The sequence below is a fragment of the Trachypithecus francoisi genome, unplaced genomic scaffold (assembly GCF_009764315.1).
Source record: "Trachypithecus francoisi isolate TF-2019V2 unplaced genomic scaffold, Tfra_2.0 Lachesis_group1, whole genome shotgun sequence".
Classification (NCBI taxonomy): Eukaryota; Metazoa; Chordata; class Mammalia; order Primates; family Cercopithecidae; genus Trachypithecus; species Trachypithecus francoisi.
The window spans coordinates 860,309-883,470 of NW_022681454.1; the positions used below are offsets into that span (position 1 = coordinate 860,309).

Genomic DNA, 23,162 nt, shown 5'->3' on the forward strand with positions numbered 1-23,162 from the left:
GCTTCTGTAACCAGCAAGCCCTGGCTCCCTGAGGACGGCACCGCCTCACCCAAGTGAAACCCACAGTGTCCTAGCCAAATGCACAGGCCAGCTCTGTCCCCGCTGCTCTCCCACCACTGGGCCCTCCTCACCCGGAAGGAAGCCCCCTTGGGGGCTGCCCAGCCTGGCCACTTAGAATTGGCCCTGCAACGGCTACGCCAGGGTGTCCACCCTCCCCTAGGGCCTGCATCAGCGTGGTCTATGGGCTCTGCCCCGACCACAGCAGCGGGGCAGAGTGAGCTTACAGGGCAGCCCCTATCCCGCCAGGGTCACCAGTTCTGGCTCAGGGACATGAAAAGCGCTGGGCTGGGGGGGCTGCTGGGCACGGTCCTTGCTCCTCTGCCCCAGGTTCCTGCGGAGGGCCGCGTGGGTGGCTGTGTGGCTGCAGGGGCACTGCTGTGGTGGGCCACTTGAGGAGCAGCTGGTGTGGTGGTCTCTCCCTGTCTGCCTGTCCCAGCGGCCGGGCCCCCCAGCCCCTCCCCACCCCCTCTCCCGCTTCCTACCTCCCAGGGCCTGCTTCATCACGAACTCCATGGCGATTGCTCTGATTCCACAGCGGCTCCTCCAAGGGTCAGAACTCACATGCGAGTGTGGCCAGGAGTAAGTGTTCTTCCTGGGGGAGAGTGAAGTGGTCACGGGTCACCCTGAGCAGGCCCCTGCCTGGCCTTCCCCAGAGACCATCATCATTTGTTACCCCCTAATACCTTGTGGGCTGGACCCTCCCCCACCAGGAGCGGCTGCTTGGGAAGTCCGTTCGCGAGGGGTTTCTGTCTCCACACCCAAACCAGGACCCCAGAGGACCTGAAAGTGGTCTCCCCAGCTCCTGGGGTGTCTGAAGCCTCTGCAGGGAGGGTTGCTGACAGCTTAGGGGGTAACGCTCAGAGGCGCCTGGCGCCAGGCTGCGGAAGCAGGGGCGGGGCCCAGGGGGCGTTTGAAGGTGACTACTCTGCTCTGCAGCTCCGTGTCTGGAGCAGCGCCTCCTTGGTGGTCCGGAGCCCAGGGCGGTGGAGAAGGGTTGGGGGTGGGTCTTTGAGCGGGTGCCCTTCAAGGCGGGCTCTTGTGGCTTCTGACCAGGGAGGCTTGGGTCACCCTATCCCTGATGGCACTGCAGTCAGTGTGCCCCCCACATGACCCACGTAGAAGAGATCGGGGTTGGGGAGAAACTTCAGGGGGCTCAGCCTTCGGGGAACATATGGGAACTGGGACCGAGCACTCCCGCCTCCCGGAATGTGCATGGGGTGGGGTGGGGCGCTCTGGTCCCCTCTTGGGAAGCTGCTTTCTGAAATCACAGCAGCCGCAGTGCGCCCCCCGCGTTTGTGGGGTCTCTCCTATCAGGGAAACCCAGGTCCCTGGAGAGACACTGTTAGACGGTTCACCGCCCCCCCCGCCCTCCGCAGAGGAAGGAGACTCGCGCGGGGACTGGGAGGGCGGCGGGTGGGGAGCGCCCCTCGGAGCCTTTGCCGCAGCGCTGATTCTCCTCCAAACTTCTCCCCTGGCTCCCGCGGCGCGGGCAAGAAGGGCACGGCCGGGCCCCGCACACCCGCAGGGCTCCGGCCCCGCCGCACCCGCACCCTTCGGCTTTGCGGGCGGGCGAGCGGCCCTCAGGCGGGAGCGCGCCAGGAGAGGAAAGAAAGAGGGCGAGGGAGGAGAGGGGGAGCCTCGGAGGCAGGAAGAAGCGAGGAGGAGGCCGGGCACGGGCCGGGACCGCGGGGGCCGCTTCAGCACCGCGGCAGTGGACAGCGCCCGCCCCGGACCCCGCGCGCGCCGAGCCTGGGAGAAAAGCGGGGGCCGCGGGGAGAAGCCAGGGTCGGGGGGAGAAACGGGGACGGGGGGAAGAGGCCGGGGCGTGGGGGAGAAGCCGGGGCCGTGGAGCAGAGACCCAGGGAGCAGAGGCCGGGGGCAGACGCGGGCGAAGCCGGGGCCGCGGGGAGAAGCGGGGGCCGGGGAGGAGAAGCCGGGGCCGCGGGGAGAAGCGGGGGCCGGGGAAGAGAAGCCGGGGCCGGAGGGAGAAGCGGGGGCCGGAGAGGAGAAACCGGGGCCGGGGCCGGGGGAGAAGAGGGGAGAAGCCGGGGCCCGGGAAGAGAAGCCGGGGCCGGGGGGAGACCCGGGGAGCAGAGACCCGGCGGGCGCTGCGCTCGGGGCGCGGTTACCTTCCCGGGGCGCGGGCGGTCAGCGGCGGGGCGCGCTCGGGCCGGCTGGGTCCATGTGGCGCCCGGTGAGCTGCGGCGGCGGCTGAAGGGCACAGCGAGGAGGGCGCGTCACTCGGAGGCGCTCCCCGCCCCCCGCCCGCGTCCGAGCGTGACGAGCAGGGGAGGGGAGCGCCGAGGGGCGGGGCCGCGGGCGCCGGGCGGGGCGGGCGGGGGCGGGGGCGGGGCGGGAGCGGGGGCGGATCCGAGTGAAGCGGCCCCGTCTCCTTCCAACCCCGCCAGGATGCGACCTTCCCCGGCCTGGGTCTGCGACCCCTGCCCGCCCCTGATCTGGGCGCCCCCGGCCCTGCCCCCGCCCCGAGCCCGACCGTGCGGGCGACCATGCGGGCCTGCTCCCTACAGGGTCCGCACGGGGCCGATGGGTGCGAAACCCTCGGGCGGAGAAGTCTCTGCCTCCCGGGCGGAGGGGTCAGGGGTTGGGGGAGTCGCTGCCCCCCCATTCTCCGGGGACCGTGGCCCTGAGCGCCGCCCGCCGCCCCGAGTCCTCTGCCCGGACCTCCCCGCATCGCAGGGCGGGAGAAGGGGGCCCCCAGAACCCTGAAAACCCACCAAGCCCCTCGCAGCGGGAGATCCGCAGGTCGGCCTGGGCTGAGTTTCAGTGTAACAGAGTCGCTGTTTCCTTCAGCGGGACGAAGTCCAGAGACCCCACCGCCCCTCCCCCGGGCCCCGGGATTTCCTCTGCGGGGACGCGGCACTGCGGGAGCGCGGGGTCGCCGCAAGGTCGGCCCTGCGGTCGGGTCCCTGCTGTGCAATGTCGGGCGCCGGGTGGCGGGAGGGACGGGGCGCACCGGGACCCTAGAGCTGCCCTGTGCTCCTGGTGGTGAGTGGGGGTGGGTGGAGAGTGGGGGCCGCTGCCGGTGGCCGCCACATTAACTTGCCACTGTCCCCTCCCGGCTGAGTCCCAGGGAGTCCGCTGGCGCTGGGAGGATGCGGTCTCTCCCCCGCCCTCAGCCCCATCCCCTCCGGTGCCCCGTGTTTAGCCTTAGCTCAGGAGGACTCAGAAGCCTGGACCCCCCAGGCTTGGCCCCAGCGCCTCTGCCGCGGTCCCCACTCCTCTGCTGACCTGGCAGGGGATCCTCTGCAGAGGAAGGGAGCGCTGGGGGAGAGGGAAGGGTGATGGCACCAGGGCCGAGCCCACCGGGGCTCCCCGAGGCAGCCAGGAGGGGCATGGGCCTGGGGGTTCACAGGCAACCTCCCGGAGGGGGACCCATGCCCTAGGACTGGGGTCTCTTCAGCCTCCCTGGCGTGGGCACCCCCAGCACCGTCCCTTCCTCTCTCCCTGGATCTGAGCCAAATGGGCTCAGAAGGTTGGGCCCAGGGACAGGAGGCAGGACATACACCCAGGCCCCTTCCTGTCAGCGACCCCTGGACCCCCAGTGGCCCTTCAGGTCATCTCCACCTCCCCTTGTCCGAGGCCTCAGTCCTCACGCACCTCCAGCTGGATACGCTGTGGAGTGGACTCTCTGCTTCCCAATGCCTGGGGGCCTGACCTGAGCCCCAGCCTGGTCTGCTCAGTCTGCCTCCTCGGGACCTGGGAGGGGGCAGCAAGGGTGAGATGTTTGGGTCCAGGAAAGAGGTCGCTTCTTGGCCCTGGCACTTTCTCCCTCCATCCTAACTGGATGGGTAACCCAACAGCTAACCCTGACAGTGACCCCAGAGAGGACCCCTTGAGCCCAGAGCCAGGCTCACGACTGACCATGCCACCTGCACAAGCTGCACGCAGGGGAGATGCTGGTGCCCTTGGGACAGTCTGCAGAGGAGTGCAGGGAGTGTAGGCTCCTCCCAGCAGAAGGGTCCAGGGGTCTGGGCTTCAGCATTGGACTCCTAGGCTGACCCCTCCCCAGTTCTGTAACCCAGGCCAGGCTGAGCTCCAAGCACACCTGGAGCTGGGGCCTGGGGCACGGAGGACAGAGACCCTCTGCCAGCCCTTACGTTCTGCCCCGTCTTCCTCTGCCTCTCTCTCTGTCTCTTTCTCTGTCACTGTATCTCTGTCTCTGTGTCTTTCTCTGTGTCTCTATCTTTCTGTATCTATCTCTGTGTCTTTTTGCCTGTCTCTGTCTCTATCTCTGTCTCTGTGTCTCTGTCTCTTCTTTCTCTGTCGCTGTATCTCTCTGTCACTGAGTCTTTCTGCCTGTCTCTCTGTTTCTCTTTCTTTCTTTTTTTCTTTCTCTTTTTTCTTTCTTTTCTTTTTCTTTTTCTTCCGTCCTTCTTTCTTCTTTCTTTCTTTATTTCTTTTCTTTCTTTCTTTATTTCTTTCTTTCTTTCTTTCTTTCTTTCTTTCTTTCTTCTCTTCTTCCTTCCTTACTTCCTTCCTTCTTCCTTCCTCCTTCCTTCTTTCTTCTCTCTCTCTCTTTCTTTCTCTTTCTTTTCTTTTCTCTTTTCTTTTCTTTTGAGATGGAGTCTTGCTGTCGCCCAGGCTGGAGTGCAGTGGCACGATCTCAGCTCACTGCAAGTTCCACTTTCCGGGTTCACGCCATTCTCCTGCCTCAGCCTCCTGAGTAGCTGGGACTACAGGCACCCGCCACCACGCCCGGCTAATTTTTTGTATTTTTAGTAGAGATAGAGTTTCACTGTGTTAGCCAGGATGGTCTCAATTTCCTGACCTTGTGATCTACCCGCCTTGGCCTCCCAAAGTGCTGGGATTACAGGCGTGAGCCCCTGCACCCCGCCCTGTTTCTATCTTTCTGTCTCTGTCTCTGGGTCTTTCTGTCTTTCTGTCTCTGTCTCTTCTTTCTCTGTCGCTGTATCTCTCTGTCTCTATGTCTTTCTGTCTGTGTCTCTCTGTGTCCGTCTCTCTCTGTCTCTGCCTGCCGCTGTTGTTACTTCTGTTACATCCAGCCATGCACGGAGCAACCCTTCTCAGCTCTCACACTTGTCTAGGTCCTAACCTGGGAGTGGGGGGACCCAGCCACAGCTTGGGGGAAACAGACAAGGTTGGTGACTGCCCTAGGTCAGAGTGACAGGTGCCCTGGGGAAGGGAAAGTGGGCATCTGCTGAATGGCTTGAGGGCGGTGCCCACTCAGGGTATGTGAGCCTGGCCAGGGCTGCCCAGCTGGGGTGAGGGTCACAGGCTGCTGACCAGGAGCCACCCAGGTTCCACTCCAGTGGCAGAGGGAGGTGACGCAGCAAATGGTCTCTGCCTAGCCAACCTCCATGGGCCAATTGGCCATACCAGGGAAGGGGCAGTTGGCCCTTCGAGTGCCCAGAGGAGGCCCTGAGCCCTGCAGAAGAAGCCCCTAGACCTCCATCCAGCTGGAAAGGGGCAAGAGCTGAGCGAGAAAGGGGCCAGCAGGTTGAAGGTCAGGTTGAAGATCCAAGCAGGGAAAACATTTTGCAGGCCGGGAAGACTGGGAGGCCACCCTGTCCAGGCGGATGTGGGGATGAGGAGGAAGTGGGGTGTGGATCAAGTCGGGAGGAGCAGGATGGACCTCCAGCAAGGGCTCCCGCAGAAGTCAGCTTGAGAAGCGTGAGTGCTTGGCTAGGCTAAGCACTGGCTGTGGGGCCCGTGCCAGCCAGATGGACATGAATGGTGCCCCCAGCTCAGCCAGCCCACTGCTCCTCAGACAGCAGCCCCGGTGAGGCCAGGGACCCCAGGAGCACAAAGCAGGGCTGTGTGAGGTCCACGGGGCATTGAGTTTGAGACCCCGCACGGGTCACTCCAGACAGTAGGGAAAGGAGGCAGCTGCCCAGCTGCAATCTCCCACTCCAGCCTCTCTGGAAGCCCCTGCCAAGGCCCCCACCCCCATCCTGCTCCCATCTCCTGGGTCCCGTCTGCCCATAGCCCTCCTGGGTGCCAGGCATCCTCCTTGCCCTGGGCCAGGGAAGAGTCCTGGACGCATTGTCAGGGTCTCCTGGACTTGGCCTTCCGTCCTAGGCAGGGCTCTGCCACACCACATATGTCCGTCCGGCCCACAGCACCCACCCAGAAACTTCAAACACAAACTTAATAGTTTAATGTGCTGAGTGATTCAGTCTGAGTGCTGACATCATCCACGCTGTCATTTTCCTGCTGATTTCGATTTTTTTTTTTTTTTTTTGAGACGGAATCTCGCTCTGTCGCTCAGGCTGGAGTGCAGTGGCTGGATCTCAGCTCGCTACAAGCTCCGCCTCCCGGGTTTACGCCGTTCTCCTACCTCAGCCTTCCCAGTAGCTGAGACTACAGGCACCCGCCACCTCGCCCGGCTAGTTTTTTTGTATTTTTTTTTTTAAGTAGAGACGGGGTTTCACCGTGTTAGCCAGGATAGTCTCGATCTCCTGACCTCGTGATCCACCCATCTTGGGCTCCCAAAGTGCTGGGATTACAGGCTTGAGCCACCGCGCCCGGCTCCTGCTGATTTTGATATTATTCCAAAAGTAACAACGCATGAAAAGCGTGAGCAAAGCAAGGTGTAAACCCTCACCGTTCGCCAGAGCTGGGGCAGGACCTGGGCTGGGTGGAGGTTGTCCTCTCCTGGGAAACTCCCTGAGCCCGTTCCTCTCCACCACTGGGTGAGAGAGAGAAGTCCAGCATCTAGCTGGGGGAGGCCAGCGCCTGGGAGGTCGGCCTAGTGGGCCCTGGGAGCAGAGCAGAGATACTGCTGCAGCTGAGCAAATGCTTGTACCCCAGGCCCTGTCCTGGGGCCCTGGGATCCACGCTGCCAGGTCACACAGTGCCCCAGGTCTCATGGTGCCCCAGGGCACTCATGGGGCCCACTCTGAGCTGATCTCCTGCAGCCCAGCATGGTCCCAACCATGCAGTCAACAGCACCAGGTAGCCGGGTCAGCGGCATTCCCCCGGCTGGAGAGAGCCTCCTGGGCCAGGTCCCGGGCCACCTACCCACCAGGCCAGGGCCCCCCAGCTTCAGGGAGAGCCACAGGCTCCAGCCCTGCACTGAGTGTGGGGTGTGGATCTGGCTTCCTTCAGCCGGGGACCCTGATCCACCAGGGCAACAAAAGAGTGGCCCATGGGGAGTGGGCTTAGGGTGGAGAAACCTGGAAGCCGAGGCTGTGGAGGAAAGCGTCCTTGCTGTGGGCCACAGCTGCTCCAGGGACTCCGCCCTCCCAGCCTCAACACCCCAGGGCAGGAAGGAGGGGCTTCAGGGGCCTTCGCAGAGGACAGGGTGAGAGACAGGGAGTCCGGGAGATGCAGGGCTGGCCCAGGGGTGTGGCTGGCTGGGTGGTGAGCACAGTGGGTGGCACTGGAATTTGGAGATGGCCAAGAGATCCTGGGAGCTGCCAGTTGTGGGGAGAAGTGTTCCTGGAGGATCCTGGGCCGAACACCTGCACTCCTGGGGCCCAGAGCCCCAGGTGCTCCTTAGGGTCTTGAGTGCCATGTGATAGGGCTGGAAGGGGTAGGCGGGGGGCAGAAGGCAGGGAGAGCTGGGAGAGCTGGATTGAAGCCTGGCTGAGATGTGAGTGCCCCTCCTCTCCCTCCCTCTCCTCCAGTGACACCCGGAGTGAGGCCACATCACATGGTGGGTATTTTTGGGAGCATTTCATGCCCAGGAAGCAGGAGGAGGAGCTATTTTGGCTTCCCAGGAGCACGGGACCCCTCCGGCAGCCCTGGTGCTCACATAGGGAAAGGGCGTGGAGGCTCAGCCGGGCTGTGGCCTTCTCTGTGTCCCCTAGGGCTTGACCTCCTGGCCGTCAGACTTTGTGTCCATGGGTGTGGTGGGGTCACAGCGGTGGAAGTGAGTCCCTGGGACTGTCCCTGGAGGGCAGAGCAGGGGCGTCTTAGGGTGGGGTGGGCCGGGGAAGGTGCAGGAGGGCAGCGCCACCTCGCAAGGCAGTGGGCACCAAGGCAGCGCCACAGGACAGGGTGGTCACCCCAGCAGTGCAGACAGCGTAGTGGCACCCAGCAGAGGGAGAGTGCCCAGTTCCAGGGAAGGTGCCTGGGCAGCTGGAGGCCGGCAGACAGGGGCATTCACAGCACAGAAGTGCACTGCAAACCCAGGCTTCCTGTGTCTTAGCTCCCCCTGCTCAAGGGCTCCTGCTGGGCCAGGGACGGATAAGGGCCACACGTGTGGAGTGGGCAGCCTGGCCCCGTATGGCCCCTCTCTGGGCTGCCTGCAGGAAGCTTCAGGAAGCTTCAGAGGCTCCCACGAGGTGATACGGGAGAAGCTGCTGCATAGGGTGTGTGCATCCCACGGCCCCTGGCCCCATCCACCCACCCTGCTCTTTTGCTTAGGCACTGGTTTAGCCCTCAGTAGCTCAGCCACCCACCAGCACACAGGTGTCTCCAGACACTGCTAGGAGCTGGGCACTTGTCCTAAGGAGGGTAGGCAGGGCTTTGTCCTCACAGGGTCATGTGCTGGTAGGAGACAGTGGACAGGTGCCCAGGAGATGGCAGTAAGAACCCTGCAGGAGCTTGAGACAGAGTAGAGGGAGCACAGCCAGTGGGGGGTCAAACCAGCCCTGAATGACCAGATGTCACCCACACCAGTCACAGGTGATGGGAGCATGGCCAGTGGGGAGTCAAACCAGCCCCAAATGACCGGATGGCACCCACACCAGTTACAGGTGATGGGAGCACAGTCGTTGGGGGGTCAAGCCAGCCCCGAATGACTGGATATCACCCACACCAGTTACAGGTGATGGGAGCACAGCCAGTGAGGGGTCAAGCCAGCCCCGAATGACCGGATGGCACCCATACCCGTCACAGGAAACCCAAGGAGTGCCCACAGCGCAGGCCGAGGCCTGGGGCTGGCACGGAAAGGAGCCCTGAGTCCAGCGTGGGGGAGGCTGCTCCAGGCTGTGCACCCCACAGTCCCAGCACACAGTGGCAAAGTGGTACCTGTGACCCCACAGGTGCTACAGAAACATCTGGAAGGTGTGATTCCCAACCTGTGCTAATGATGAAGCTGGTGTGGCCCAGAGAGGTGAGCCCTTAGCCCAGTCTCACACCACTGGCCCTAAACCAATGATGTTTGAGCAGAGTCAGCCCCCAAAAGGAAACGGGGCATTTACTGAAAATAGTTAACTTGCAGGCACCCTGGGGCAGTCCAGTCCCAGGTGGTGACTTCCCAGGTGGGGCCAGGAAGGGCACTGGGAAAGAACACCGGGACCTGGGGTGTGGGGCAGGGAATTGGGGGCCACTCCAGCCGGGACCCCAGGGAGCAGGCATTGAGGGAGCTGCCTCGACCTGGGCCACCCCAGCACCTTGCCAGCCATGGCAAGATGGGGACTCAAGTCAGCTGCCCTGGCTGGACTCAGCCTCTTGGGCCACATCCCTGTCCCCAGAGCTCCTGGCCTCACTCAGGGCTCCTTTCTGTGCCAGCCCCTCGGAAGAGTGGGAGGGTGGAAGAGCTCCCCTCACCCACAGGTGCCCAGCAAGGACCCCTGGGGGTCGCAGGCTCCAGCCCTCAGGCCCTCTGGGCTGCTTGGGGGTTACAGGTTGGTGCTGACGGTGGACGTGGCTGCACCCTCGGCCCAAGCCCGTTTCTCTCTAGCTGAGTTCTGGAGCCTCTTCCTTCTCAGGGTCTGGACACTCCGTGTTGGTCCCCTGATCTCTGCGGACCCCAGCGTCTCTCTGGAGGCTAGGAAGGGATGACCTCTCCCAGGTTAGCAAGGTTACGGGTTGAAGTGAGGCCTTTCCCCAGACTGGCCTATGGAGTGTGACGGGGGCTCTCTGGGCCTAAAGTATCACTCCCAAGGGAAGGGGTCACGTCCTGGGGCCGGGGCAAGTGTGAGCCGTGAGAGGTGGGGGCAGAGCTAGTTCCACGTGTTCTGCTGTGATGGCAGCTCAGGCTGGGAGATTTATAAGGACTGAGACTGAGGCTCACAGCTGCACAGGCCTGGCAGGATGCGGTCAACGTGTGGGCATGGATGGAGGCCCCCTTGCTGCAGCCTCATGTGGTGGAAGACAGAAGGCGGGAGGCGGAAGAAAGAGGAAGGAGGAAGGGGGAAGAAGGAAGGAAGGAGAGAGGAGGAAGGAGGAAGGTGGAAGGAGGAAGGAGGAAGAAGGAAGGAGGGAAAGAGAAAGGAGGAAGGAGGAAGGGGAAAGAGGAAGGGCGAAGACGGAAGGGAGAAGGCAGAAGGTGGGGAGGAAGGAGGAAGGAAGAGGGGGAAGGTGGAAGGCAGAAGAGGGACAAAGCTTCAGGTCGGAGAAGAGACCACCCTGGCCCAGGAGCCGAGCCTGCCCTCAGCCCCGCTGTCTGCCAGCGGTGTTTTGGGCCAGGAGGGAAGGCTCAGTCACCCCTGGCCAGGTGGTTAATGCTGTTCCCCTGTGCAGTTGGCCACTGTGGCCTGGCCAGGCAGGCGCTGTACACAGAGCCCTGAGATAGGTGTCCCCAAGGTGAGGGAGTCAAACCCACGTGCCTGGACCAGCTGATGTCAGGACAGAGCCCGGCCCAGGAGCTGGACAAGGCCCCCGAACCAGGCCAGCCAGACACTCAGTACCCAGGGCTCCCAAATCCTGCCCAGCATCCTCTTCACTGCTTCCTCTGACATGCTGGGTGACGCGTGCAGATGTGGCGCTAAACCAGGGATGGCCTCCGGCTCTCATCTGGCTGCGCGGCTGGGCCTCTCTCTGTAAGCTGAGTCGGCCCTTCCGCCAGCCTGGGCAGAACGTGGTTTTGAATCCGAGATTGCTGCTTGTTAGAAAGTCAGGCAAGGGAGAGGACAGGTTGAAAACCAGCCTCCATGATAACACAGAGGAAAGCATGGACTTGCTCCCTCCTGGGACGGCCGGGCAGCCGTGGTCCTGGGGTGCAGCTGTCAGTTGGATTCTGCTGTGGCCGAGAGCAGATGATGAAGGCTGCAAAGCCTGGCCGTTCAGATTTTCTGCCGGACATTGAGGTGGCAAAATAAACCAACACAGAGAGGTGCGGGTCAGGCACGGGGTGTCTGGTTCCAGCAAACATCTGCCACTGACCGGGCGGAACACACGGGGCCAGCTCTGCTTGGCTGGGGGGTGGCTGCCGTGCCGGTCCCGATGGTCAGCCCTGGTCAGCTGAGCCACGCACATTGGACATGCCAGCACGAGACAGCCCAGGGGCAGGAGTGGTCACAGGGCGGTACCTGCCTGGACGCGGCACGGACGCGGCCCCCGGGTGAGGCCTGGGTGGGTATCCCCTTGCTACTCCTCCACTCCTTCCCTAGAACAGGGGAAGGTCACGGAAGCATGCCCTGGGCTCGTGGCTGCGGGGCTGGGATGGCTTTGGGGCCTGTGTCTGGGAGATCAGAATGTCCACCAGGGGCTGGAGATGGCGGGACTGAGGAACGCTCCCGTGCAGCCCGCTGTGAGTGAGGGGACAGATGGGATACAGAGAGACCAGGGTCTTGGGTAGAAGGTGCTGGAGCCGAGGCTGAAAGTGCAAAGGGGCCCCAGGGGGCTCTGCAGAGCAAGTGGGAGGCAGGCAGAGCCAGGGGCGGAAAGACCAGCAGTGAGATCTGCAGTGCCCTGGACACTGCCCAGGAGAGGCCCCGGGTTGCAGACCAGAGACCCCAGAGTGGCTTCTTGTGGTTGCCTGGAGTGGGGTGGGTTCCCCTCTCCTGAGGTCCCAAGGAGGCAGGGAGGGCCCTGCCCATGCCCCAGCCCTGACCCCTGTGCTGGCCGGGCTGTGGGTCTGGACACCGCATCCCTGGCCCTGGGCTCTGGCAGCCACAGCCACTGTCCACGGCAGTCCAGCGACACCCCAACCTTCTCTCCCATTGATTCCTGCCCAGGATAGCTCTGACCCTTGCCCCCAGGCACCCACCACAGCTCGCCTGTGGTTGGAGAGTCGAGGTCTGCTGCCACCTGGGGCTTCTGGGGGGACGCCGAGTCCTCAGCCCCTGGCTCAGGTTGTCCTGCTGCAGTGGCGGTCGGGCGTGGTCTGTTTCTGAGAAGATGGTGTTTGAGGCAGGAAGCCCACGGGGAGGGAGCATGCAGAGAGGGCCGCCACAGCTGCAGAGCCAGCAGGTGCCTTGCAGGTGCTGAGGGCAGGTGTGGCCGGCGCCTAGCGGGTGCAGTAGGGTCTGGAGGGCGCAAGGAAAAGGCTCAGAAGTGCTGCAGCCACCTGACTTCTGGCCGCAGTCCAATCAGGCCGGCTGGTGAGAGAATTCCAAGCCTGTCCAAGAGCTCGGCAGCCCTCCTGCTGTTCATGGGCCGCGTCCTAACAGCAAATGACTCCCCAGCCCCGGCTGTGCCACCTCCAGGAAGTCGCTCAGAGGCCAGAGGTAGACAAGGCCAGGCTACAGGGTGCCTCGCAGAGCCCCTCAGGCCGCACACGGCATCCTTAGGCTCAGAATCCGCAGCTCACGTCACTGGGGGCCCCTCAGGACATTCAGGGGCCAAGACAGCTTTGGCAGCTCCCACTCCGCTCCCAGGGGCCTCTGGGCTCAGACACCCAGACTGCGTCCTCAGGAGCGGAGCTCCCAGTGGAAAGGCTGCCGTCGCTTCCCTTGATGTGTCCTGCACTTTGTGTCAGCCAGGCCGGCAGCAAGAATGAGCACACGGGGCAAAAGCTGGTCTGAACCTGCTGGCCTGTGTCTGTGTCCAGCGTGGAGGCACAGGCGTCGTGCAGGGCACCTGCCTCCTCCTAAGCTGGACTGACTCCCGCGGGGCCCTGCATCCCATGCCTGGTGCATCCCAAGCTAGAACAAAGACGTGCACACAGCGTCCATCACAGCACAAGCCATGGCAGCCACAGGGGAGGCCGCCCAGTGCCATCAGCAGAGCATGGACACGCAAACTGTGGTCCCGTCACACATGAACCATGATTCAGCCTCAAGAGGAATGAGGCTCTGGAACAGGTTGCAGCGTGGGCGAGTCTTGAAGACGGCATGCCAGTGAGAGACGCCGGACACAAAGGCCTCCGAGGCATACGCTTCTGTTTATAGGGAACGTCCGGACAGGCAAATCTGCGGAGACAGAAACGCAACTGCAGTGCTGAGGCTGGGGAGCATGCGGGGGAGTGGGATAGGGTCCCCTTGTGAGGTGACAGAAACGCTCTGGAGCCAGAGAAAGGGGGCGGCGGCTGTACAGCAGCGTGAGTTCACTTAACCACCGCTGAATCGCACACTTTGAAACAGTCTGCTTTATGCTACGTGGATTTCATTTCAACAAACAGAAAACGGCCGGGTGCGGTGCCTCACGCCTGTAATCCCAGCACTTTGGGGGGCTGAGACGGGTGGATCACGAGGTCAGGAGATCGAGACCATCCTGGCTAACACAGTGAAACCCCGTCTCTACTAAAAAAAATACAAAAAACTAGCTGGGCATGGTGGCGGGCGCCTGTAGTCCCAGCTACTCGGGAGGCTGAGGCAGGAGAATGGCGTGAACCCAGGAGGCGGAGCTTGCAGTGAGCTGAGATCCGGCCACTGCACTCTAGCCTGGGCGACAGAGCGAGACTCCGTCTCAAAAAAAAAAAAAAAAAGAAAAGAAAAAGCTTTTCTTTCCCCCATTGGCTTCTTTGGGACTTCGGTCAAAAATCAATGGACCATGGTTATGTGGGTCTATTTCTAGACTCTGTTTTGTCCCATTGATCTGTGTATTATCCTTATGCAACAGCACCACATCTTCACTGCTGTAGCTTTACAGCCAGTCCTGGAAGCAGGTAGTTAAGTACTTCAACTTTGTCCGTTTTCAAAATGCTTTCTGCTTTTCTAGGTTTGCTGCATTTCCATCTACATTTTAGAATCAGCTGGCTGGTTTCTATGGAAAGGTCTGATGGAATTTGGGATCACATTGAATGCATAGATTGGTTTGGGGAGAATTGACATCTTAATATGAGTCTTCTAATCCATGAACATGGTATGCCCCTTCATTTGTTTAGTTCTATTTAAATTTCAACAAAATTGGCCGGGCTTTGTGGTTCAAGCCTGTAATCCCAGCACTTTGGAAGGCCGAGGAGGGGAAATCACCTAAGGCCAGGAGTTTGAGACCAGCCTGGTCAACATGATGAAATCCTGTCTCTACTAAAAATACAGAAATTAGCCAGGCGTGGTGGCACACGCCTGTAATCCCAGCTACTCAGGAGGCTGAGGCAGGAGAATTGCTTGAACCTGGGAGGGGGAGGTTGAACTGAGCTGAGAGCTCGCCATGGCACTCCAGCCCAGGACAGAGAAAGACTCAGTCTCAAAAAAAAAAAAATTTTGCAGGATTTTTATTTTTATTTTTATTTTTTGCAGCAATAATTTTATGAGTAAATAGGTTTTGCAGATATTTGTGAAAATTATCTGAAAGTGTTTCATGGTTGTGATGTTACTGTAAGTCATATTTTTTATTTCTATTTCCAACTTTTCACTACTACTTTATAGGCACAAAGATGATTTTTTCTTTTTTCTTATTGATTTTATTTTAAGATATTTACCTTGTTTTTCACAAAATTGATTTTTGATATTGCTGTTGTATCCTGCATCATTGCTATGCTTGCTTATTAGTTCTAGTTACATATTTTGTAGGTTCCTCAGGATTTTCTACAAGCCTAGTCATGGTGTACGTGTCTAAAAACACTTTTCCTTTTCCTTTCCATTCTCTATGCCTTTTCCTATTATTGGCTGGGATCAACCCTCTGGTATAATGCTAAAGAGATGATAAGATAGACATCCTTACCTTTTTCTCAAGGGAAGCATTCAGTCTTTTACCATCAAGTATGATGGTAGCTGTATCTTTTCACGGTGCCATTCCTTGGATTAAGGAAATTCCCTTCTACCCTTAGTTTGCTATGAGTTTGTTTGTTTGTTAGTTTGTTGTTCTGAGATGGAATTTTGCTCTTCTTGCCCAGGCTGGAGAGCAGTAGTGCGATCTGCAACCTCTGCCTCCCAGGTTTAAGCAATTCTCCTGCCTCAGCCTCCAGAGTAGCTGGAATTACAGGCACCCGCCACCACACCCAGCTAATTTTTTGTATTTTTAGTAGAGACGGGGTTTCACTACATTGGCCAGGATGGTCTTGAACTCCTGACCTCAGGTGACCACCCACCTCAGCCTCTGAAAGTGCTGGGATTACAGGCAAGAGCCACTGTGCCTGGCCTGCTATGAGTTTTGGTCTTTGTTTTCTGTTGCTATAACAGAAGACTAGAGGCTGGGTAATTTGTAAAGAAAAGAGGTTAATTTGGCTCACAATTTTGGCAGCTGGGAAGTTCAAGATTGGACAACTTCATCTAGTGAAGGCCTCAGGCTGCTTCCACTCATGGCCGAAAGCAGAAGCAGAAGGGGAGCTGGCATGTGCAGAGATCACATGACAAGAGTGGAAAGAGAGAGAGAGAGAGAGAGAGGGAGAGAGAGAGAGAGAGAGAGGGGGATGGGGTGGGGAAGACTCTTTTCAACAACTCTTTTAACAACCCCCTTGTGAAGAAATTAATCTATTCGGCCGGGCGCGGTGGCTCAAGCCTGTAATCCCAGCACTTTGGGAGGCCGAGACGGGCGGATCACGAGGTCAGGAGATCGAGACCATCCTGGCTAACACGGTGAAACCCCGTCTCTACTAAAAATACAAAAACTAGCCGGGCAAGGTGGCGGGCGCCTGTAGTCCCAGCTACTCGGGAGGCTGAGGCAGGAGAATGGCGTGAACCCGGGAGGCAGAGCTTGCAGTGAGCTGAGATCCGGCCACTGCACTCCAGTCGGGTCGACAGAGCGAGACTCCGCCTCAAAAAAAAAAAAAAAAAAAAAGAAAGAAATTAATCTATTCATGAGGGATCTGCCCCCATGACCCAAACACCTCCCACTAGGCTCCGCCTCCTGACACTACCACATTGGGAATCAAATTTCAACATGAATTTTGGTGAGCACAAACCACATCCAAACTATAGCAGTTTTCACCACAAATAATATCTGTATATATTGGGATGACCTTATGAGTTTTCTCCTTTATTCTGTTAATGTGGTAAATTACATTGACTCATTTTATTCAGTGTTTATGTATTTTATTTTGTTATTAATTTTGCAGTTTCCAGATAAAACACTATTTTCCATTGACTCATTTTGAACGTTAAGTGAATGCTACATTCCTGGATACATCCCCCACCCCCTCACACCTATATATTGTTGAATCCAATTTGATTGCATTTTGTTAAACATTTTTGCATCTATGTTCATTCTTGAGAGACACTGGACTGGCCTGTAGGTTTCTTTCTTTGTAATGTCTTTATCTGGTTTTGATATCAGTAGAATGCTGACTTCATAGATTAAGTTGGGAAATGTGTCTTCCTCCTCTATTCTTTGAATGAGTTTGTATAGATTTGGTATTACTATTTCCTTGAAGGTCTGATAGATTTCAAAGTAAACCTGTCTGGAGTTTTTTAATCTTTGTTGTTGTTGTTGTTTTGAGAAGGTTTTTAATTACAAGTTCAATTGATTTGATATAGTCCTATTCTGATGTTTCAAAATTTCTTTGTAAGTCAGTTTTGGTAATTTATGCCTTTCAAAGAATTTGTCCATTTTATGTAAATTATTAAAATTTTTTGGCATAAAGTTGTTCATAATATTCCTTATTATCCTTTTAATGCCTATAAGTGCTGTTGTAATAGCTCCCCTTTTATTCTTGATACTGGTAATTTTTTCTTGAGTAGTCTACTTAGAAATCTACCAATTTTATTTATCTTTTCAAAAAACAAACTTTTGAGTTCATTGATTTTTCTCTATTTTTTATTCTATTGATTTATGCACTCCTCTGTATTTTCTTTCTTCAGCTTTCTTTGGGTTTAATTTACTCTTACTTTTTGGTCTTTTTTCTCTTCTAATGTAAGCAATTAAATTTATACTTTTTCCCTCTAAGCATCACTCTGTCGCTCACAAATTTTGACACATTGATGTTCATTTTAATCAAGTATTTCTAATTTACTTTGATTTCTTCTTTGACCCATGGGTTATTTTCAAAGTGTGTTATTTAACTTTCAAATAGCTTGGGGTGGGAGTGGTTCAGATTTTTTTTTTCTGCAATTGAATTCTAATTTAATTCTATTAGGTTAGAGAACATACTTTGTATTATTTCAGTCTTTTAAAATTTATTTTTTTATGATTCATAATGGTCTATCTTTATGAATGTTTTATATGTACTTAAAATAATGATTTCTTCAGTGTTTTCGTGGAATATGCTATAAATATATATTAGATCAAGTTTTTCAATCTTTTATATCTTTACTGATTTTATGTCTACTTGTTCTATCAATTACTGAAAGAGGAGTGTTGAAGTAGCCAGTTATAATTGTGAATTTACTTATTTCTCCTTTTGTCAGTTTTTGCTTTATATATTTCCAAGTTCTGTTATTGTGCGCATACGTATTTGGGAACATTACAATTTTTTTTTTTTTTTTTTGAGACTGAGTCTCGTTCTGTCACCCAGGCTGGAGTACGGTGATGCGATCTTGGCTCACTGCAAGCTCCGCCTCCTGGGTTCACGCCATTCTCCTGTCTCAGCCTCTGGAGTAGCTGGACCACAGGCACCTGCCACCATGCCCGGCTAATTTTTTGTATTTTTAGTAGAGATGGGTTTCACTGTGTCAGCCAGGATGGTCTCGATCTCCTGACCTCGTGATCCGCCCGCCTCGGCCTCCCAACGTGCTGGGATTGCAGGCGTGAGCCACCGCGCCCGGCCTGTATTCTCTTAATACATAGAACCCTGTATTGTTATGGGCTGCTTCTCTTTTGCCCTGTTAATGTTCCTTGTTCTGAAGTCTGTTTTGTCTGATGTTAATATGGCCACATCAGCTTAATTATAATTAGTGTTTGTATGTTGTATTATTTCCATCTTGTCACATTTAACCTATATGTGTCTTTATATATAAAGTGGATTTATATACACCGTATATAGCTGAATATTGCCCTTTATTCAGTCTGAAAATATCTACCTTTTATCTGGAATTTTTACATTTTAATTTAAGTATACCATCTTGCTATTTATTTTGTATTTTTTTCATTTATTCTTTGTTCCTTGTTTTTTTCTTTCCCTGATTTCTTTTGGATTGGTTGACTATCTTTAAGGAGTCCATGTTTTTGTCCTCTGTTGTGTTACTGGCACCATCTTTCTGTTTCAGTTTCACAGGTTCCTCCAGAGTTTGTGACATGCAGCATACCTCATCTCCACCAGCCTCTGGTGAGATGAGTGACACACACCTCTGTAAATTAAGAAGCTCACGATAATTTACTTCTATGTATGCCATAAGCCCCACCATGCATTGTTATTGTTTTAGCTTTAACAATTATTTTTATTATTTTTAAAATTATTTTTATTTTTTGAGATGGAGTCTTGCTCTGTCACTTGAGTTGGACTACCATGGTGTGGTCACGACTCACTGCAGCTGCAACCTCCCAGGCTCAAGCGATTCTCCTGCCTCAGCCTCCCCGGTGGCTGGGACTACAGGTGCCATCACCATGCCTGACTAATTATCATTATTTAATAGAGACGGGGTCTTGCTATGTTGCCCAGGCTGGTCTCAAACTCCTGGGCTCAAGAGATCCTCCTGCCTCAGTCTCCCAAAGTGTTGGGATTACAGTGGGGCACAATTATTAAAATAATGTCAAAAGGAGTAAAGGGTCTTATTTACCAACATATTCACACTTCCACCCCTCTGGGTCCCTCACGTAGATGGCGTTCCCATCTGGTGTCACTTTCATTTCCTGTGGACTGTTCAGCTCCCAGCTCCCAGTCTTCCTGCCTGACTTTGTATGGTTTTACATCCTGTATCCCAGTACTTAGCAACATAGGGGAGGCCAAGGAAGATTTTCAGGGCTCCTTCTCCCCAGAGATCCCTCCTGGCTGGGCGCTGCCTCAGGACCCCTGAACTCCGACCTCCTTCTGCTCCCCTCAGGGCCACTGTCCCATGCCACAGCGGCCCTAGCAGTAAGCCAGGAATGTGTGGCTCCCTCTTCTCAGGGCCCCTGTTCTATGCTGCATGCTCCTCAATGTCCAAAAACAATTGTTTTGGCTGGGCGCGGTCACTCACCTGTAATCCCAGCAATTTGGGAAACTGAGGTGGGTGGGTCACTTGAGATCAGGAGCTAAAGACCAGCCTGGCCAACATGGTGGAACTCCCGTCTCTACTAAATATACAAAAATTAGCCGGGCGTGGTGGCACACGCCTGTAATCCCAGCTACTCGGGAGGCTGAGGCAGGAGAATCACTTGAGCCCAGGAGGCAGAGGTTGCAGTGAGCCGAGATTGGGTCACTGCACTCCAGCCTGGGGGACAGAGTGAGACTCCATCTCAAAAACGAAAACAAAAACAAATGGTTTTGTACATTTTGTTTAGTTTTTTAGTCTGGTTCCTGTCACTCCATCAAGGTGGGAGTGAAGTCTCGACTGTGGCTTTGTTTTTACAACACACCCAGTAAGCATGGACAATGTCCACTTGGCTGTGATGTGAGGGCCCCATGGGGACTGCTGTTCATGCCTCATGGATGATCCTAGTGTTTCAGCGCCGAGAACAGGTGGTGGTGCCAGGTCCCCAGGCGCCTTCCCAGAGCAAAGTCTGAAGTAAGGCCAGTGGGACGTCTGGCCTGAGGTGTGGTTTCCTGGGCTGGGGGTTGGCAGAGCCATGGCAGGAACCACAGCAACCACTCCGCTTGACCCAGGAAAGAGGAGTCTGGGCATAGCCAGGGTCTCTGGCTATGCAGCTCTATCAGTCCGTTCTCACACTGCTATAAAGAAATACCCGGGGCCCGGCGTAGTGGCTCACGCCTGTAATACCAGCACTTTGGGAGGCAGAGGCGGGCGGATCACAAGGTCAGGAGTTCAAGACCACCCTAGCCAACATGGTGAAACCCCATCTCTACTAAAAATACAAAAATTACCCGGGCATGGTGGCATGTGCTTGGAATCCCAGCTACTCGGGAGGCTGAGGCAGGAGAATTGCTTTAACCCGGGAGGTGGAGGTTGCAGTGAGATGAGATTGCCCCACTGACTCCAGCGTGAGCAACAGAGCAACACTACATCCAAAAAAAAAAAAAAAACAAAGATCGGGCACAGTGGCTCACACCTGTAGTCCTGCAATCCCAGCACTTTGGGAGGCCAAAGTGGGCGGATCACGAGGTCAGGAGATCAAGACCATCCTGGCTAACACGGTGAAAACCATCTGTACCAAAAATACAAAAAATTAGCCTGGCGAGGTGGCGGGCACCTGTAGTCCCAGCTACTCAGGAGGCTGAGGCAGAAGAATGGCGTGAAGGGAGGTGGAGCTTGCAGTGAGCCGAGATTGTGCCACTGCACTCCAGCCTGGGGGACAGAGCGAGACTCCATCTCAAAAAAAAAAGAAAAAAAGAAAAAAAAAAGAAACACCCAAGACTGGGTGATTTATAAAGGAAAGAGATTTAATTGACTCACAGTACCCTGTGGCTAGGGAGGTCTCAGGAAACTTACAATCATGGTGGAAGGGGAAGCAGGCACTTCTTCACAAGGCGGCAGGAGAGAGTGCACAAAGAGGAAAGAGCCTCACACTTACCAAACAGCCAGATCTTGTGAGCACTCACTCAACAGGGGGAAACTGCCCCCAGGATCCAATCAGCTCTCTCCCTCAACATGTGGGGATTACAATTAGAGATGAGATTTCGGTGGGGACACAGAGCCAACCATATCAGCAGCTGAGGGGCTGGCAGCAGGGACTTGGAGTTTGATCTTGGGGAAGTACCAAGGCCAGAATGTGGGGGCTGTGCCGTACAAACCTGCCTCTTCTGTGCCCTTCTCCAGCCATTAGACCAGCCAGAAGGCCCCTCTATCCTAATCTAAGGCCCATGATATCTACAGGGTCTACAACCTCTTCCACAAAGCAGGTGCCCCAGACCTGAGACCAGCATCCTCAGGTTGCCCGTGACTGCCCGGCACACCTGGGGCTGGGGGCAGGTTCCCACCCCATCTGAAGGGGCTCTGAGTGCTGGTATGTGCACAGGGGCCACCCTCTGCTAGCAGCACAGCCTCCCCCTGCCCTTGGGTGGGTTGCTGTAATTTTGCTCAAAGCTCCTGGAGGTAGTAAAGGTAAGAACAGCCAGCTGCTGCTGAGGCTACTGCTGTTTGTTACCTAAGGTGAGGCCCGGCAGGACACTGAGCAGCTACAGGACTCGGTGGGCAAAGCTTTGGAGCAAGCCCTTTTGGAGACAACAGTTTGGGGCAGCCAGATGGTGGTCTGTGGCCCTGGAATCTTTGCCCGAACTGACAGAAGGAGGAGGAAATTGGTGTCCCTGCCATGCCTCCTGTGCCCAGGGGTCGCTGCCTGGATGAGGGTCTGGCATGGGGCTTGGACCTTCAGTTCCACCCAGGCCTGTGGGGTGGGGTCAGTGCGCGGCTGCCTGGAGCTACGGCCACAGTGCAGGAGTGGGGATGAGCTCCTGGAGATGAAGGCATAAGCAGGACTTCAGCCTCAGCTGACCTCAGCACTCAGCTTTTCTGCTAAAAGCAGCTCAGGGACAAAATCAGCCCCTCCCCCAGATCTGAACCTCGTTCCAGCCACACTGGCCTCCTGCATGACTCAGTGGCCCCCTCATCTCCTTGCAGCCAAATTCTCCCACTTGGAGGCCCACAGAGTCGGCAGGGGCCTCCATCTTGTGGCGGATGCCCACATCTCTGGGGTTGGCCTTCCTCAGAGCCCTGGAGCTCCCCAGGGGGCACAGGGAGAGGAGGCCCATGGGAGCCCAGAGAGGTGGCCTGAGGGCAGCTGGACATCTAGGGGCTGGGGGATGTCACAGGCCACCTGGAAAGCAGCCTGCTTCACCCACTGGAGCTTACTATTGAGGGTCTGAGCCCCCGCAGGACAGAAATGCAATCTGCACACGTTTGAGGAGCACAGTTTGAGGCATTTGACGCGTGCTTGCCTGAAGCCAGCACATCCTCCTCCGCCCACCCCCAACAGCCACAGATCTGCTGCTGGCCTGTTGAGGACTTCACATTTGCTGGAATTTCACACGAATGCAATTGTTCACTACCTCCCTCCTTTTGATCTGGTCCCATTTACTGAGCTCACTGCTTCTCTGACGGTATGGTTTGGAACTGTGTCCCCACCCAAATCTCCTGCCAAACTGTAATCCCCACGTCAGGGGAGGGGCCTGCCGGGGGGGGGTGACTGGATCCTGGGGCGGACTTCCCCTTGCTGTTCTCAGGATAGTGAGTTCTCACAAGATGTGCTTGTTTGGAAGCGTGCAGCACCTTCCCCTTTTACTCACTCGCTCTCCCTCCTCCCACCAGCTAAGACGTGCCTGCTTCCCCTTCGCCTTCTATCATGATTGTAACTTTCCCGAGGCCTCCCCAGCTATGTGGAACTGTAAGTTTATTAATCCTGTAAGTTTATAAATCACCCAGCCTCAGATATATGTTTATAACAGTGTGAGAATGGACCAACACACTCGGGGATGCCCTGTGCTGCCATCACACCAGCAGCTCAACCCTCTCCATGCTGAGCAGGACCCACGGTGCCGTCACACCAACAGCTCACCCCTCTCCATGCTGAGCAGGACCCGTGCGTGGATGCACACAGCTCCTTCACATGCCCACCTGTGCGTGGACCCATGGGTTGTTCCTGAACATGTCTGCATGGCCTTGCCCTTTCATTTCTCTTGGGTCAACACCTAGGAGCAGATTGCTAAATTGCATACGAAATTTCTATTTTGTTTTTTTTTGGAGACGGAGTTTCGCTCTTGTTGCCCAGGCTGGAGTGTAATGGCATGATCTCGGCTCACTGCAACCTCCACCTCCCAGGTTCAAGCAATTCTCCTGCCTCAGCCTCCCGAGTAGCTGGGTCTACAGGTGTGCGCCACTACGACCGGCTAATTTTGTATTTTTAGTAGAGACGGGGTTTCTCCATGTTGGTCAGGCTGCTCTCCAACTCCCGACCTCAGGTGATCCACCTACCTCGGCCTCCCAAAGTGTTAGGATTACAGGCGTGAGCCACTGCACCTGGCCTCTATTTTGCTTTTGAAGAAACTGCCAAGCAGTTTTCCAAAGTGGTTGTGCCATTTTAAGCTCCCACCCAGACTGAGTAGGGCGTGGGCTTCTCCACATGCGTGGGGACACTTGGCTTGGTGGGTCTTCTTGACT

The 23,162-nt window shown here is 56.1% G+C and overlaps 1 protein-coding gene across 1 annotated transcript in view; it reads right to left on the bottom strand.

Annotated features, from left to right (window-relative positions):
* Positions 1–2,365, bottom strand: part of CPLX1 (complexin 1) — a 45,917-nt gene extending 43,552 nt beyond the window's left edge. The window contains exons 1-2 of the mRNA XM_033213384.1: positions 2,190–2,365; positions 543–652 (exon numbers count right to left, since the gene is read on the bottom strand). Coding sequence (XP_033069275.1) covers positions 543–573 — 31 coding nt within the window. The 5' untranslated portion in view covers positions 574–652; positions 2,190–2,365. The remainder of the gene's footprint in view (positions 1–542; positions 653–2,189) is intronic.
* Positions 2,366–23,162: the final 20,797 nt, after the last annotated feature.